Source organism: Tripterygium wilfordii, chromosome 7 (assembly GCF_013401445.1).
Source record: "Tripterygium wilfordii isolate XIE 37 chromosome 7, ASM1340144v1, whole genome shotgun sequence".
NCBI classification, from domain to species: Eukaryota; Viridiplantae; Streptophyta; class Magnoliopsida; order Celastrales; family Celastraceae; genus Tripterygium; species Tripterygium wilfordii.
In genome coordinates this window covers 15,252,140-15,270,167 of record NC_052238.1, presented here as the reverse complement: position 1 = coordinate 15,270,167, position 18,028 = coordinate 15,252,140, and the positions used below count along the sequence as shown (strand labels likewise).

Sequence of the window (18,028 nt, the reverse complement as noted above, 5' to 3'; positions counted from 1 at the left end):
TTGCCCCCCAATATCCAATGTTGGTTCCACCTCTGTGTGTCAATGATCCTAAGTGGAACACGTCATTGTTATATATAGAGAATAGTGGTGAACCTGAGCGTTATTTAGTTGATCTGTTTTAAGTCTATGCTATGTTTCAACTTGGAAATTATTCTTTTTCACTTGTAATGAAACAAAATACATCAAGAGCCAATACAATCTCAATGGTGTTTACATATACGCATGGAGGTTGAATCCATACCATGTTCAAAGAACCCAAACACATCAATAGCTTCTGGATAAGTATTTTTTATCATTGTCTCTATAATATAATATGGATACAAATCACTCACATCAAAAGTTGGACGAATTGGCAATTCACTTGCCAGCTCCAGACGACAGACATTTACTCCAATATTCTTAAGAATCCGGCAAGCACCAAAATGTACATTGTCTACACGACAATATATAATCATTAAATAGGATACTCTAAAGTGCATATATATATATATATATATATACACACACACACACACACCAAGTCCCTTTCAAGTTCACATCAATTTTGGCATTCTTACAAAAAAATTTTGCTTTTTTTTGCTAGATATTTTAGGAACAAGTTAGTTCAAATCGTTCTACCCAGTTTTGCCTACACTGGACAGGTATTTGCAATTATATATGGTGGGGACTATCTGCCCATTTTCTCATTCACACTCCAAAATTAAAAAAGCCCATTAAAATATGATCTAGTCTGAATACACCCCATTTTGATATTTTTTTAAAAAAAAACCAAACACACCCCAAAATGCTAGAAAACTCAGAAACAGAGCATGATAGCCTATGTCTTAACCTGACTTAAACAACCAAAGTCCAACAATCAGCAACCAACATACATAAAAGTGAGTTTCATAACTTAGAACTAAGATATACATCTCATAATCAATCTATGAACTCAACAGTAGCCATATTACACATGTTGATAGAATTGAGCTTCTTGAACCTGTCTATTCTTGAAGAAAACAAGTCCACCCATCCTGCTACATTGAAATCGTGATGATCAGTCCACATTTTGGACACTGGAGGTATTGGACAATCTGGCAGAAGCTCCATCCTTAAAAAGTGCGATCCGTTGATATAGCCTAATACCAACATACTCTGCTTGTCATCCAATGGTGCATCTCCCCGTAGAGGGAAAAATGATAGACATTGTTCCTTTGAAATCAACAAAACTACAACATTGTAACATGATGATATAACGTTCCCCATATATGACATGATCATCCAGTGCTTACTATCCACAAACTCATCATAGTAATCCAAACTCAAAGGCAATTCAGTTGTGCTGGAAAATGGTGATAAAACTTCATTATAAAGTTCTTCATACTTGTGTAACTCGAATGCAAGATCTTTTCTCACAATCTTCCAACCATCTTTGTCCCAACCATAGAAAGATGCCACAACTCTGAATCCATAATGTCCATCCCCTGGTACATCTATAATGTTAGATATGTAAGGATGGAAAAAATTAGGAAATTGTGTAACCCAATTAGCAGTGTTTGCCCCCTTGTCCTATATACTCTTAACTTGGGAACTAACTTCTGTTTTTTTCTTTGTGGTGGGGCCAATGGAGTTGATTTTGCATCTACTGCCAATGGAGATGATTTTGCTTCTGTTGCCAAATGAGCTGATTTAGTCTGTGTTTCTTAGTCCTGCTTCTCCTTCTGCACACTTTTAGTTGAACATTGTGATGGCTGAGTTGGTTGAACATCTTCAAAAACATGTCCATCTAATGCATGCTCAAATGCAAAAGGTGTTGGAAACATGCAACTCGCGGAAGCGTATAAGGACCTCATAGACATAAACGATAGCTAGACAAGTTTCAAAAATTTCTTATCAAATACTAATCATCATAGCATAAACCATATATCAATTAATTGCAAGTAGATTATATACCTTGAGATCTCTCTGATTTGATCTCTAATAATCAGGAACGAAGGATAGAGTCAGCGATTTTGATACTAAGCTCAAACCTGCGGATCTTCCACCGTATGCACCAATTCCCAAACTTGGATTGAGAGGGTGGTCTCTTTTCTCCAAGAACTTGAAGAACACAAACCAAAACTAGTGGAAACGATTAGAGAGTAGAGAGGCCTACTGGTGTCTCAAAACTTGTGTTGTCAAAACACACACTATGTGTGTATTTATAGGGTTCGCCCACACCTAGGGTTTTCTCCCATGGTGGGCCGGCCCCTAAGAGCCTGTTTGGTTATAGTTTTCAAAACTATTTTCTGTTTTTAAAAATTCAAATGAGATTGAAAATTCGTTTGGTTGGGTATTTTTAGAAACTATTTTGTAAAATTGAAAACTGTTTTTGATTTTTAAAAACTAAAAAACCAAAACTGTTATTTGAAGTTTTGTAAAATTCTTTTCTGTTTTCTCTTTCATCTTTCCTCTTTCTCCATGCAAAATCCTCTACCAAATGAATTTTGTTTTCATCATTATTTCTTAAAATTGTTTTCAAAATCTAATCTTAAAATCAGTTTTTGAAAGCAAAAAACCAAAACGATTTCCAAACACACCCTAAGCCTCTCCCTCTCCTAATTCCGGTCCGTTTTGGTTTTCCTGTATCTTCTAGTATTGGGCTTCTGGGCTACAATGGGGACCAACTAGGAAAAATAAAACATGGGCTTCCTATGAATTTAATTATCAGCCCAAACCCATGGACATAATTATAATTCATAAATTATAATATATTCCACTAAAATATTATAATTGTGCTCCCCGTTTTATCTCAAATTAAATTTGAGCCTTTCGTTATACTTGTTCATAAATTCCTCATGTTAAGTTACAGATACCCGTCAATTAAATATGCCACTGACATATAATATTTAATTGACATATTTAAATATTTCTTTGATCTTACCGCTTAACTTATTTGAATGTGTCGGATTAATCAAAATCCACCTGCAAGGTTTTGACACAATCTCAAATCCTATAAGCATTCTCAAGAGGGTATCATCAATCCATAATTGGACGTGAATTTTATTAACAGATTATTTTCCATCGTACCATTAATGTGGTGACCCAACTCACTTGGTGTTTGTTGGCCTGTACAAAAAGACCTCACCCTTTAGTAAATCAAAGTCTTGTACATTAAATGCACATGTATCAATAATCTTTAATAAATTAAGAATATAAACAATTCTATAACATCTGTGTGAGTGTACAATTTTCCATATAATCAGACTGGGAAAATTGACTCACAAGTAGTCCTGATCAATACACTCCAACTGTACTGGTATAGTAAGTTCAAGCTTTGCCGCTCTCCGTAACCAAGATAGGTATATTGAATACTATACCACAACCAAGCCAACGGTTTGTCCAATTCCGTCTTAGCTGTGGTCGCTTACTTATATTCGGTAGGAACTTATGAATTGATCTTCCGTGTGCAAGTTTAGACTCTACACACCAATTCATATACCATATAGAATAAAAAACATTGATGCCAATATGTCTTTTCTCATTTTAAATGCTAAATATTTTTTATTCAAATAAATAAATCGAGTTTGAATATTACATAAAATATTGGCCTTTAGCATACTATTCCTATCGACAAGTTCCCTCCTGGTTGATTTATCATCTGCCATGCTACCTTTAAAAATCCTCTGCCCTTTCTTTCTACCTCTCACATTCACCTTCTGTTTTGGCTCCAACACTGATGTGCTACTAGCCTGACCTATGCACTAAAGTTGCCTCTTTATCTCCATTTTCTGAGGTATTGTGGGGAGCTGCAAATGTGGACCAAACGATGTCCATCTCCATATTAATTGTAACCTCATCTTTCCCACCGTCAATGAATGGTGTTATGCACAATTTTTGTGCACATCCTTCAGTGGAATGCTACGACCTTCTTGGTGATAATGTGTGAGCAAGTGAGCACATGGCAAACCAAGACACATTGATGATCTATGTGTACATACATCATGCTAAATACCTAAGCTGCCAATAGAAGTAAATTCAGACTCAATCTTCTCTAGAGCAGCATTGGACACAACATTCACTAAGTCCTTATACATCCATGTCCTAAACCTAAGTGGCACCCTAGTGAGACTGTCTTAAAAAGAAGCCTTGATGTCAATAACTTGACCTTGAAGCAATAAATGTATGCGTGTGAAACTTTGCACAAATCCCCCCACTGATGTTGACAAGTATTTCTTCAATTTTGAATGACTACCCTCCACTCTATCGGTGGTTGTGTTGTCTATGTGGAAAAACTGATCGATATAAGTAGAAACAAAATATGTTTTGTACTTGTTCAGCCATGATTCATTAACATAGCTCAATGCTTTAGGATACCCTTTGAACCTTTCATGCATCTTGATAAGATTCTGCTCATACTCAGCCACTGTATTAAGAGTGCATAACACTTGCAAATGCAGTCATGAAGTCATCAAATTCAAATTTCAGACTGAACAAACCAATGCAGTTTGTGAGCGCGCACATTCCTGGAAATGTGAACCCTACATAGAAGGTTTTTTGCAGTTGGGAAAACAATCTTCAAAGCATTCATTAAAACAACTTCTCGATCACTAATGAACACACTTGCCATGTTGTTACGTGCTTTTGAAGCCCCATCACCATGTTGTCACGTGATTGCGACATTGATCGAGTGATAGGTTTGTTTAGGGAATCTAGATCCCTTTTTGTGGAGTAATTGTTGTGTTTACTAATGATTGAGCAATTAAAATAGCTTATTTGTCACCACGAGGGTAACCAGCCTCCTAGAACAAACTTATAGTTTGTTTGTTTTTTACTGAATAACTTCTTTATTCCCCATCACAAACATATAAACGTTTTACAAATAACTACCATCATCTCAAGCATGAGATGTGGCTTGAAAATAACTTACACAACAGGAAGAACACGTAAGTGAAGAAAACTACTAACAACATCCACCTCCAAGCTACTCTCTCACTAAATGAAGAAAACTACTAACAACATGACATATATCCACAAAACAACACAACACAACACCACACGTTCACTAACACATACATCACAAGTTCACTAACAAATACGTATTTAACATAACATCAACTGCTTGTACGGCTGAGGTGGCATGCAACCCACTTGTATAGAGATGTAAGCTGACATTGACTTGTGAGTTGATTCCAGCTGCACCTTAACACATTGTGAGGAAGAGAAAAACTTATCAACTTCTTAGAGGTATTCACGGGATGGGTCTGGATTCCTGGCCCGTGTCAGACAAGTCTGGCCCACGGGCCATATTTGAAGTTGTTAAAAAAAATGTAACCCCCCCCAAAATTAAGACAACTATAAAAACGGCTACTTTGATTTTGGAGTGGTTAGTTGACATAAACGGCAAAATTAAACTTTTCGTCCCTCAACTATACCTCAGGTTTCAGTTTCGTCCCTAAACTATTTTTTTTACCTATTTCATCCTTCAACTATGAATAAGTACCCCGTCTGTCCTCAAAGTTATTCCGGCAACCCAAAAATCTGATTTGGCATACAAGTTGGCATTATTTGTACATGTTGGCATCTTGTGTCAGATGCCACCTAGGCAAGGGAATACACGTGTGTCAAAGCTCAAAAAAATAAAGAATATTAAATTCTTAAAAATCCCCATTTGCACGAGCTGTATACGTCAAAGCTCAAAAAAATAAAGAATACTAAATCCCTAAATCTCCATTTGCACGAGCCGTATGCGAACACCTCTGCATCTTCTTCCTCTTTGTACCAAACCAGTTCTTCTTTGCAAGCATCAATCTATCTCCCATAAACCTGCCTTTCCAGCACACACGAAGCGACGTCCCTCTCAACTACAACTTCCTTCGTCATTCAAAGGTACGATTCTATGGTTCAAATGGGTTTTGATGTTCTTGGTTCCTCCTACCTTTCGATTTACTTTCTCCTTTCATTTTCACTTCGTATGGGTTCCATTTCGTATGGGGTTATAAGGGATTTTTGTATGGGTTCCAATTTGTAGGGATTTTCGAATTGATTTGAACTGTTTTTGCCATATGTTCATCTATATTTATGAAATGTTTGTATAGGTAGTGTGCAATGGTGAAGCCACGTGCTTCAAGGAGGAAGTCTTCTAGTGTGTCATGTAGTGATGATGTTAGAGCACAAAATATTAGGGAAGAGGTTGAGGTTGATGTTGACAATGATAGTGAGGGGGGCACAAAATCTGATAGTGATGATAGCGTTATGAATATTAGGTTTGATAACAGTGATGAGGACGATATGGACGATGACTTGTTCTTGCAATACACAGATGGTGGAATTGAGAGTGACCCAAGTGGGCAGCCATCAAATGAAGACTTATATTTGAGGCCCAATAATGATGCAGCCTTTAGTGACGCAGAATATGAATCAGACTCGCTTCGAAGTTATGATGGTTCTACAGAAGAAGAGGATGAAGGGGTCCCAAGAGAAGTCAATCCTTTGTTCAAGTCAGTGAAGCACATGGACAAATTCAAGTGGCATCCGGGAATTAGATTTCCATCCAGAGATATCTTTAAGGATGCAGTCGCGACGTATGCAATTCAAGGTGGATGGCAGCTAAAGTGGTTGAAGTTTGACAATGTTAGAGCTAGGGTTGCTTGTGTTGATGGCTGTAAATTCTTGTTATTTTGTTCAAAGCTTCGAGGGGTGGATACCTGGGAGCTTAAGACTGTTGTGGGTGAACATGTATGTGAGCGGACTAATGAAAATAAGATGTTGAACTCTAAATGGCTTGCTAATAGGTTGGTGGACAAGATGAGAAGAAACCCAAAGATGAAGTTAGTAGAGATTATACAAAAGGTGAGAGACAAATACACAATTGAAATTAGCAAGACAGTGGCTTCAAGAGCAAGGAAGAAAGCTTTGGAGGTAGTACATGGGAGTTATTCAGAACAATACAAGAGGCTTCATGACTTTTGTGCAGAGATTTTGAGGTCTAATCCTGGCAGTACATGTGGGTTGATAATTGATAGGCCACCTGAGTATGCAATGGAGTTGGAGAGTCCTACACCATCTAGAAATATCCTTCCAAAATTTGATAGGTTGTACATGTGTCTGGATGGATGTAAGAAAGCATTCTTGGTAGCATGCAGACCAATAGTGGGTCTAGATGGTTGTTTTTTAAAAGGAATGTATGGTGGCCAACTTTTAGCAGCAATTGGGAGAGATCCTAATGATGGGATGCTTCCAATTGCAATAGCCGTTGTGAGAGTGGAGAACACTGAGACATGGGACTGGTTTATTAAGATGTTGTTGGAAGATATAGGCTCCAAAGGAAGGCTTACATTCATCAGTGATAGGCAAAAGGTACGTTTAGGGTTCTATACAATTTTAAATGTTACTGAATGTCATATGCAAGTGCTTGAATTAACCATTTGTTTGTTTATTCTTATTAGGGTCTGGTGCATGTTTTGGAAGCATTGGAAGGACAACATGACCACAGATTTTGTGTACGCCATATGTACAATAACATTTCTAAGAGGTTTCCTGGATTACAGTTGAAAGAGCTCATGTGGAAAGCAGCCAGAGCCACTTACAGAGAAGCATGGGAGAGAGAAATGCAAGAAATTGAGAGGTTGAATCCTATGGCACATGCTGAATTGAATGCAATCGACCCTAGATTGTGGTGTAAGTCTCACTTTAGTGGATATGCAAAATGTGATACATTATTGAACAACATGTCAGAAACATTCAATTCCACTATTTTGCAATTTAGAGAGAAGCCTATAGCTACGATGCTCGATGAGATAAAAGGATATTTCATGACACGATGGGCGGAGAATAGGATCAAGATCAATAGGTACCAAGGAACTATCCTTCCAAAGATAAAGAAGAGACTAGAAATTGAGCATAAAGAATCTGGTAAATGGCTGCCAAAATGGGCTGGAGATTTGAAATTTGAAGTGTTATGCATGCAGGAGAAATTTGTGGTAGACTTGGATGTGTTGTATTGCAGCTGCAGAAAATGGGAATTAACTGGAATACCTTGCAGGCACGCAGTGAGTTGCATATATAGTAGAAGAAGGAAACTTGAGGAGTTTGTGCCTCAATGTTTCAAAAGAGAAGCATATAATGAGTGTTACTCTTTCATCATATATCCAACTGAAGGACCAGATAGATGGCCTAAAACAACCCATGATGACATTCTACCACCTACATGTCAAAAGACAATGGACCAGATAGATGGCCTAAAACAACCCATGATGACATTCTACCACCCATAATGAGTGTTACTCTTTATATTATGTTTTATGTTTGTTTGAGTTATGGATGTAATATCTGTAGCAATTGCCAAACAGTAGGGACAAAACAATCACTTTTAACAAAGTTCAAGGACAAATAGTAGACTAATCTAGTAGTTCAGGGACATATCGTTCATAGTGGGCATAGTTGGACACATCAGATTTTTCCGATTTGCCACTTAGGTGCCACGATGGAATTTTCCTTCGTCTTTCTCACTTTGAGGACAGACGGGGTACTTATTCATAGTTGAGGGATGAAATAGGTAAAAAAAATAGTTTAGGGACGAAACTGAAACCTGAGGTATAGTTGAGGGACGAAAAGTTTAATTTTGCCTGACATAAACTGTCCACTTTAATTAAGGGTTATGTAGGAATAGTTTTGTGTTATCATGCCATAGACATGAAAGCAGGAGAAGGATATAAGTTGTACAAGCAGCATTCAACAAACAAACAAAGAAAGAATTAATGCAAACTTTGAAACAACAATTTTTAATGCATGGCTATGTGTAAGACATCACACATAGCATGTTTGAGATTAAGAGTCTGTTATGACAACCTTAACACTGGACTATCGTCCTAAAACTCAAATACACAATATCATGCCAACCACCGAGACGGGCGAGTTGACTGGAGATGAATTACTCCCGTTGAGCGATCTAAGTTCAACTCTCCACGTCAATATCCTGCAACTTATCAAATATTTGGGGAGAGGGGTGGTCCAAATATCCGGCCTCTCAAATTGCATTTCCAAATCAATTGGATGTTTTGCTACTTAATAATATACATAAGCTAAACTTGCTGGTGCACTTGAATCATATAATAAAAGAGTAGATACAGAAGGAAGAGAAGAAGACAGGAGAGTTTTTGCAATATCTTTAATATATATATTCATTCTCTCACTAATTGTCAATTTATCTTCATCGTCCCACCTCTTCAAGGTCCTTCCCCTGTCATTTTACAATATCTTAAAACGTTTGTGATTGTGAACATATAAATTGACCAAACTACCCTCGATTCCTTTTTCCAAACTGAATCTGACCGTTATTTTCTTTCTTAATTGTCTGGTTCTTGTTATTCTTGTCCATGATAATAGGTCTCCATTTTACAATTTTACCAAACAACCCTTCCATGTCCTCAAGCGTCCTCCCCTGCGTTTCAGGCAAACAGAAGAAGAAGAAGAACCAAGCCACCGTTGCAATTCCCGCGAACAGAAAGAAGGCCCCACCAATCGATATCGCTTTATACAAGGATATAAATGTCATTGACAGGACCCCACTCGTCACTCTATTCACTGCCACTCCCATACTCGTCCCTTGCGCGCGTAGCTTCAACGGGAAAATCTCTGAATTGTAAACGCCCGTGATGGGTCCCATCCCAATCGAGAAGAACGAGACGAAGGATAACACCGTTGCGAGAGCCAATCCGACGGCCCACAATACTCTTTCTTTATTGTGATCGATGATCGTGAGGCTGAACCCGAGCGTTGCTAGCGACAAAATCATCCCACCGACGCTGCTGAGAAGCAACGGGCGCCGTCCGATTTTATCAAGCAAGAACGTGGCTACCAAGATGAACATTGTCTTGGTCAATCCAACGGCTACGGTGCAGAGTAGCTTCGTATCGGACGATGTGATACCGGATTTTTCGAAGATACGGGGACTATACAGTACAACCGCGTCTATACCAGACGCTTGTTGGAAGAAGTGAATACCGAAACCTGCGATCAGGATGTGACGGACGGCTGGGGTAGGGCGGAGGAGCAATTCTTTCCACACGTCTTCTCCATGACTTCGCTTCTGGACTTGTACGACGTCGTCGTTTTGGTCTTGTGGAATACCGGCTGCTTCTTTTATATCAGCTAATCTCAATTGTGCTTCTTCTGGTGTATCGGATGTTTTGTCGAGAACTCGCTTTGCATCGCCGAGTCGTCCTTGCATCACCAGCCACCTCGGAGACTCCGGCATGGCGAGCACTCCTATGGCGATGAAAACAGACGGAATGGCACCTACGCCGAGCATGAATCGCCATCCCAGGTTCGTCGGCAGCTTCGAGAAGGCGTAATTGGATACATAGCCAAGCAATATCCCAGTATTTATGTAAACCTGTATATTAAAAAAAAAAGGTGAAAATTTGAATTTTGTTTGTGATGACGTGGCAGATCTTCAAATGGAGTCACATAACAACCTCCGGAAATGAGGTGAGGAAGCCGCGAATGGAAGCGGGAGAGACCTCGGCGGTGTAGACGGAGGCAATCATGAGTGCGTAGCCGACTCCGACTCCGGCGACGAAGCGGCCAACCATGAGGAAGGCGTAGTTCGTGGCGAACCCCATGAGGAGAGCTCCGACGAAGCAGATAGCGCAGGCAATAACTATGGTGTACCGGCGGCCGATCCAGTCGGAGGTTCTACCGGCGGCGGCGGAGCCAAGTATAGAGTACAAGTTGAGTACACCAGCGAGGATTTCAACTTGGGTGTCGTTGATTTTGAGGTCGTCTTTGATGAAGATACACGCTCCACTCATCACTCCAATATCTGTAACACAAAAAGGAAATTCGTTTGAAAATCGAACTAGTTAGTTAAGAATGAAGATGATTACGAAAACAGGTAACTGACCATAACCAAGGAGGACTGAAGTCATGGAAGCGAGTGTTGCATAAGCAAGAGCATACTTGTTTCGTTTTGGTTTCTTCGGAGGGTCGAAATCTGCAAGTGTTTTGGCTTGTAGGTTGGGACCGTTATCGTTTTGTGCATTTGCAGCACCCATCGATCTCTCTGGACGAGAGAGACAGAGAGAGTAGTGTGTTATTAGAGTTCACTGTAATTGAAGGCTCAAGTACTGGCTGTGGCGATGAAAAACAGCTATTCCTTCCTTGGAGTTTTAGTTCATGGGGTTTTGGCTTAAATAGACAGGGATGAAAGACTTAAAGGCTATGCTTCCGTCATCCTTGGACCATTGAGTCCAAAACAGATCAGCTCTATCTAGCTTTATGTAATTCTTTAGTTTCTTTACTTTCAGTATCCAAGGATTCTGTCTATTCTGGGATCCACCCATATGTTAGATAAGGTGACTCATATTAGAAGAATTACTTATACACATCACAAGATCACTGATTCATCCTCTGTTAGTGGATTGACCGGGAGTGCGGGGACGGGGCCCTCGCGGTAGGATACGTATTATTGATGAATGTTGGTTATTTTTAGTACGAGAATATAATTATAGTTATTGAGTACCCATTCTCTTCTTCTTTCTCTCTATTTTCTTTCTATTACTATGTTTGTTTTGCTCTATCATATGTGTTGTCTACGAAGGTTTTATTCTTAACAACTTGTATGATAAATTTCAAAGAGAGCATCCTGATACATGTCTCAGTTCAATCGTAAATATAATCTTGCATACGAAATCGAATCTTGATACGTATACCCAACCTACATATATATACCAAGATTCACCCTACCACGCACCCTACCTTACGAGGGCTTCAGATCGGTACACAATCATGTGGAGGACTTTAAACCAAAGCAAATGTTACATAAATAGACCACATCCACATGTATATTTTATCACAAGTTGATTCAGAGGGCCCACAATATTCAGAAATGTCAACTGATGGAGATTTTTGTCTTTGCATGCCAATTCCATTACGTTGCCTGGCTGGTTCCTTCTGTGAAGCTACTCTTATACATGTGACAATAATTGAAGTAAGTCATTATCACATAACAAGTTTAGGCAATTACTTGAAGTTACATCTAGTAGATAGCTTTGGGCATATGTGCATGATACAAAAATTTGTCCTTGGAATCCCACTTTTTACTCGGAAGACAAAACAAAAAGGATTAATTCTTACCAATTTCACTGTTGTTTGATAAAATTAATTAATCATGAATTCATTATTAGTACTACACTTCTTGTTTTTTTTTTTTAAATCAAAGAACTACCCAATCGCGGGCATAAATCTTGGATTGTCATAATAACTCTCATCACGTTGGTAACAGATAAGATTGGATTGAAGCCAATGTGGGTGAAATGGGCTCCTAACCACTCCACGAAAGTGTGAAGAAAACTCACGCAACCAAAAAACACCCAGGGAAATACTTTCATTTGGTTCGAACTCCCGACCTTAGTAACAAATATTCACCCTAAGTTCAGAGATATAACCAATTGAGCTAGAATTATACTTGAACCGCTTGAACTAGAACTAAGCACCTGCCTAATCAACAATATAATTTCAATTATTGTACATATGGATAGTCATGTGTTTTTTCGTAATCGAGAATAATAACATACAAATTTGTCTTTTAAATAGAGCTTAACATCGGTTCATCACACCTGCAACCATAGAAATTTATGTAAATATATATCCATGTGTCGACCATGTGAATAACCCTGACACCAGTTGCAATTGTTAATCAGGAGCCTCAATTTTTATAATCAAGCAAGTCCACTGGGAGAAAGCAGGAAAAAAGAAAAAGGTGAAGATAAAAATACAAAGTAGTAAGGCATGCGTGCATATGGTTCAATCAATTATCCAAAAGGGCCTTACAATTTGTCTTCGGGTCAACAACGATGGCTTCATATATACATACATACATATATATGAAGCTTGTGAAACAGCAATTGCGAAATTGAATGGCATAACCTAAAAAATTCATCCGATGTTAACAGTGATACATATAGAACTTGAAAAAAATCCTGCACAAAAATTTGTCTCCTAATATTCAATGTTGGTTTCACCTCTGTGTGTCAATGATCGTAAATGGAACACATCATTGTTATATATAGATAATAGAGGTGAACCCGAGCGTTACTTAGCTCTGTTTTATGTCTATGCTATGTTTCAACTTGAAAATTATTCTTTTTCACTTGTAATGAAACAAAATATATGAAGAGCCAATACAATCTCAATGGTGTTTACATATACGCATGAAGGTTGAATCCATACCATGTACAAAGAACCCAAAACATCAATAGCTTCTCGATAAGTTTTTATCATTGTCTCTATAATAAAATATGGATACAAATCCCTCACATTAAAAATTGGACGAATTGGTAATTCACTTGCAAGCTCCAGACGACAGATATTTACTCCAATATTCTTAAGAATCCGGCAAGCACCGAAATGTACATTGTCTACACGACAATAATCATTAAATATGATAGTCTATAAAGTGCATATATATACACACACACACACACCAAGTCCCTTTCAATTCACATCTCTTTACAAAAACCTTTTGCTTTTTGTGCTAGATATTTTAGGAACAAGTTAGTTCAAATCGTCCTACCCAGTTTTGCCTACACTGGACAGGTATTTGCAATTATATATATGGACTTATAAGTGATAAGAATCAATGTTCTAGCTATAATAATATATTTGTTGCAATATAAAGAAGTTAAACTAGACCAAATGCAAACCCTAATTTTTTAAAGGAAAAAAATAGAGCCAAGAATTTATACATAAATGACATAAATATTACTTATCATGCCTCATATATAGTAAGTATAAATATATCAAGATTGATTTATTGGTTTGTTTTAATTTTAATAATGACATTATTTTTTTTTGAAAAAGGTATAAACCCCAAAAATTCATTTTATGAAAATAAAACTCAAATACACAATGTCATGCCAACCACCCGAGATGGGCGAGTTGACTGGAGATGAATTACTCCCGTTGAGGGATCCAAGTTCAACTCTCCACATCAACATCTTGCAACTTATCAGGTACTTGGGGAGAGAGGCGGTCCAAGTATCCGGCCTCTCAAATTGCATTTTCAAATCAATTGGATGTTTTGCTACTTAATAATATACATAAGCAGTGATAAGCTAGACTTCCTGGTGCACTTGAATCATATAATAAAAGAGTAGATACGGAAGGAAGAGAAGAAGACAGGAGAGTTTTTGCAATATCTTTAATATATATATTCATTCTCTCACTAATTGTAAATTTATCTCCATCGTCCCACCTCTTCAAGGTCCTTCCCTGGTCATTTTACAATATCTTAAACGTTTGTGATTGTGAACATATAAATTGACCAAACTACCCTCCTTGATTCCTATTTCCAAACTGAATCTGACCGTTATTTTCTTTCTTAATTGTCTGGTTCTTGTTATTCTTGTCCATGATAATAGGTCTCCATTTCACAATTTTACCAAACAACCCTTCCATGTCCTCAAGCGTCCTCCCTTGCGTTTCAGGCAAACAGAAGAAGAAGAAGAACCAAGCCACCGTTGCAATTCCCGCGAACAGAAAGAAGGCCCCACCAATCGATATCGCTTTATACAAGGATATAAATGTCATTGACAGGACCCCACTCGTCACTCTATTCGCTGCCACTCCCATACTCGTCCCTTGCGCGCGTAGCTTCAACGGGAATATCTCTGAACTGTAAACCCACGTGATGGGTCCCATCCCAATCGAGAAGAACGAGACGTACGATAACACCGTTGCGAGAGCCAATCCGACGGCCCACAATACTCTTTCTTTATTGTGATCGATGATCGTGAGGCTGAACCCGAGCGTTGCTAGCGACAAAATCATCCCACCGACGCTGCTGAGAAGCAACGGGCGCCGTCCGATTTTATCAAGCAAGAACGTGGCGACCAAGATGAACATTGTCTTGGTGAATCCAACGGCTACAGTGCAGAGTAGCTTCGTATCGGACGATGTGATACCGGCTTTTTCGAAGATACGGGGACTATACAGTACAACCGCGTCTATACCAGACGCTTGTTGGAAGAAGTGAATACCGACACCTGCGATCAGGATGTGACGGACGGCTGGGGTAGGGCGGAGGAGCAATTCTTTCCACACATCTTCTCCGTGACTTCGCTTCTGGACCTGCACGACGTCGTCGTTTTGGTCTTGTGGAATACCGGCTGCTTCTTTTATATCAGCTAATCTCAATTGTGCTTCTTCTGGTGAATCGGATGTTTTGTCGAGAACTCGCTTTGCATCGCCGAGTCGTCCTTGCATCACCAGCCACCTCGGAGACTCCGGCATGGCGAGCACTCCTATGGCGATGAAAACAGACGGAATGGCACCGACGCCGAGCATGAATCGCCATCCCAGGTTAGTCGGCAGTTTCGAGAAGGCGTAATTGGATACATAGCCAAGCAATATCCCACTATTTATAAAAACCTGTATATTAAACAAAAAAAAAGTGAAAATTTGAATTTTGCGTGTGATGACGTGGCAGATCTTGAAAGGGAGTTTTATATAACGAACCTCCGGAAATGAGGTGAGGAAGCCGCGAGTGGAAGCGGGAGAGACCTCGGCGGTGTAGACGGGGGCAATCATGAGTGCGTAGCCGACTCCGACTCCGGCGACGAAGCGGCCGACCATGAGGAAGGCGTAGTTCGTGGCGAACCCCATGAGGAGAGCTCCGACGAAGAAGATAGCGCCGGCAATAACTATGGTGTACCGGCGACCGATCCAGTCGGAGGTTCTACCGGCGGCGGCGGAGCCAAGTAGAGAGTACAAGTTGAGTATACCAACGAGGATTTCAACTTGGGTGTCGTTGATTTTGAGGTCGTCTTTGATGAAGATACACGCTCCACTCATCACTCCAATATCTGTAACACAAAAAGGAAATTCGTTTGAAAATCGAACTAGTTAGTTAAGAGTGAAGATGATTAAGAAAGCAGGTAACTGACCATAACCAAGGAGGACTGAAGTCATGGAAGCGAGTGATGCACAAGCAAGAGCATACTTGTTCCGTTTTGGTTTCTTCGGAGGGTCGAAATCTGCAAGTGTTTTGGCTTGTAGGTTGGGACCGTCATCGGTTTGTGCATTTGCAGCACCCATCGATGTCTCTGGACGAGAGAGACAGGGAGAGTGTGCGTGTTATTAGAGTTAACTGTAATTGAAGGCTCAAGTGGCTGTGACGATGAAAAACAGCTACTCCTTCCTTGGAGTTTCAGTTCATGGGGTTTTGGCTTTAAATAGAGAGGGATGAAAGACTTAAAAGGCTATGCTTCCGTCATCCTTGGACCATTGAGTCCAAAACAGATGGGCTCTAGCTAGCTTTACGTAATTCTTTATAGTTTCATTTACTTTCAGTATCCAAGGATTCTGCCTACTGTGGGAACCACACACATGTTAGATAAAGTGACTCATATTAGAAGAATTATTTATACAGCTCGTTTGTGACTTGTGAGATCACTGGTTCATCTCTGTCAGTAGATTGGCCGGGAGTGCGGGGACGGAGCCCTCGCGGTGGGGTGCGTATTATTGATGAATGTTGATTATTTTTAGTATGAGAATATAATTATATTTTTTGAGTACTCATTCTCTTTTTCTTTCCTTCTATTTTCTTTTGATTACTATGTTTGTCTTGCTCTATCATATGTGTTGTCCGTGAAGTTTCTATTCTTAGCAACTTGTATGATAAATTTCAAAGAAAGCATATCCTAATACATGTCTCAGTTCAATCGTAAATATAATCTTGAATACGAAATCGAATCTTGATAAATATACTCAACCTACATATACCAAGATTCACCCTACCACGCAACCTACCTTACAAGAACTTCAGATTGGTACACAATCATGTGGAGGACTTTAAACCAAAGCACAAGTTACATAAATAGACCACATGTATATTTTTATCACAAGCATGCAGTTGTAATTTTCATTGTCCAACAGATTAAGACATATATTAGTTTTAATCTATTTATAGTTTATTGTCAAATTTGCAATTTATGTGACACCGCAAGTGTATGAACAAGAGGTTTTTGATTAATTTAATGTTGCAAGTTGCCAGAAGGAAATGAAAGAAAGAAGATCATTGATTCAGAGGGCCCATAATATACAGAAATGTGAACTGAACTTTCATTGATGGAGATTTTTGTCTTTGCATGCCAATTCCATTACGTTGCCTGGCTGGTTCCTTCTGTGAAGCTGCTGTTATACATGTGATAATAATTGAAGTAAATCATTATCACATAACAGTTTAGGCAAAGTAGATAGTTTTGAGCATATGAGCATGATTCAAAAATTAGTCCTTGGAATCCCACTTTTTACTCACAAGACAAAACAAAATGGATTAATTCTTACCAATTGCACTGTTGTTTGATCAAATTAATTAACCATGAATTCATAATTAGTACTACACTTCTTCTTTTTTAATCAAGGAACTATCCAATCACGGGCATAAATCTCGGATTCTGACTCTCATCACGTTGATAACAAATGAGCTTCTAACCACTCCATAGAAATGGGCAGAAAGCTCACGCAACTAGAAAACACCTAAAGAAATACTCTCAGTTGGTTCGAACTCCTGACCTTAGCAACATATATCCACCCTAAATTCAGAGATTTAACCAATTGAGCTAGTACTATACTTGAACTAGAACTAAGCACATGCCTAATCAACAATATAATTTCAATCATTGCACATATGGATATTCATGTGTTTTTTCGTAATCGAGAATAAAAACATACAAATTTTTCTTTTAAATAGAGCTTATAATGGGGTCATCAAACCTGTGTCCATATAAATTTATATAAATATATATCCATGTGTCGACCATGTAAACAACCCTTACACCAGTTGCAATTATTAATTAGGAGCCTCAATTTTTATAATCAAGCAAGTCAACTGGGAGAAAGCAGAAACAAAAAAAAAAAAAAAGGTGAAGATAAAAACACGTAGTAGTCAGGCATGCGTGCATATGGTTCAATCAATTATCCAAAAGGGCCTTACCAATTTTCTTCGGGTCAACAACGATGGCTTCATATATACATATACATATACATATATATATATATATATATA

General features: G+C 38.7%; 3 protein-coding genes across 4 annotated transcripts; 1 reads left to right on the top strand and 2 right to left on the bottom strand.

Moving 5' to 3' along the window:
- The first annotated feature begins 5,706 nt into the window (after positions 1–5,706).
- On the top strand, positions 5,707–8,234 carry LOC120002644. The gene is made up of 3 exons (XM_038851404.1): positions 5,707–5,847; positions 6,057–7,317; positions 7,407–8,234. The coding sequence occupies exons 2-3, from the start codon at positions 6,067–6,069 to the stop codon at positions 8,232–8,234; spliced, it is 2,079 nt and encodes a 692-aa protein (XP_038707332.1). The 5' UTR covers positions 5,707–5,847; positions 6,057–6,066.
- Positions 8,235–9,037: 803 nt separating this feature from the next.
- Positions 9,038–11,294, bottom strand: LOC120002430 (polyol transporter 5-like). 2 transcript variants are annotated; one of them, XM_038851210.1, is made up of 3 exons: positions 10,921–11,294; positions 10,437–10,783; positions 9,038–10,354 (listed from the first exon to the last, which is right to left on the bottom strand). In XM_038851210.1, exons 1-3 carry the CDS (start codon positions 11,000–11,002, stop codon positions 9,257–9,259), a joined length of 1,527 nt encoding a protein of 508 aa, XP_038707138.1. In that variant the 5' UTR covers positions 11,003–11,294; the 3' UTR covers positions 9,038–9,256. The 2 variants fall into 2 exon arrangements, with proteins under 2 accessions (XP_038707138.1, XP_038707137.1); XM_038851209.1 differs by having other exon boundaries at positions 10,865–11,293.
- A 2,807-nt stretch (positions 11,295–14,101) lies between these two features.
- Positions 14,102–16,355, bottom strand: LOC120002119 (polyol transporter 5). The gene is made up of 3 exons (XM_038850719.1): positions 15,906–16,355; positions 15,478–15,824; positions 14,102–15,390 (listed from the first exon to the last, which is right to left on the bottom strand). The coding sequence occupies exons 1-3, from the start codon at positions 16,054–16,056 to the stop codon at positions 14,290–14,292; spliced, it is 1,599 nt and encodes a 532-aa protein (XP_038706647.1). The 5' UTR covers positions 16,057–16,355; the 3' UTR covers positions 14,102–14,289.
- Positions 16,356–18,028: the final 1,673 nt, after the last annotated feature.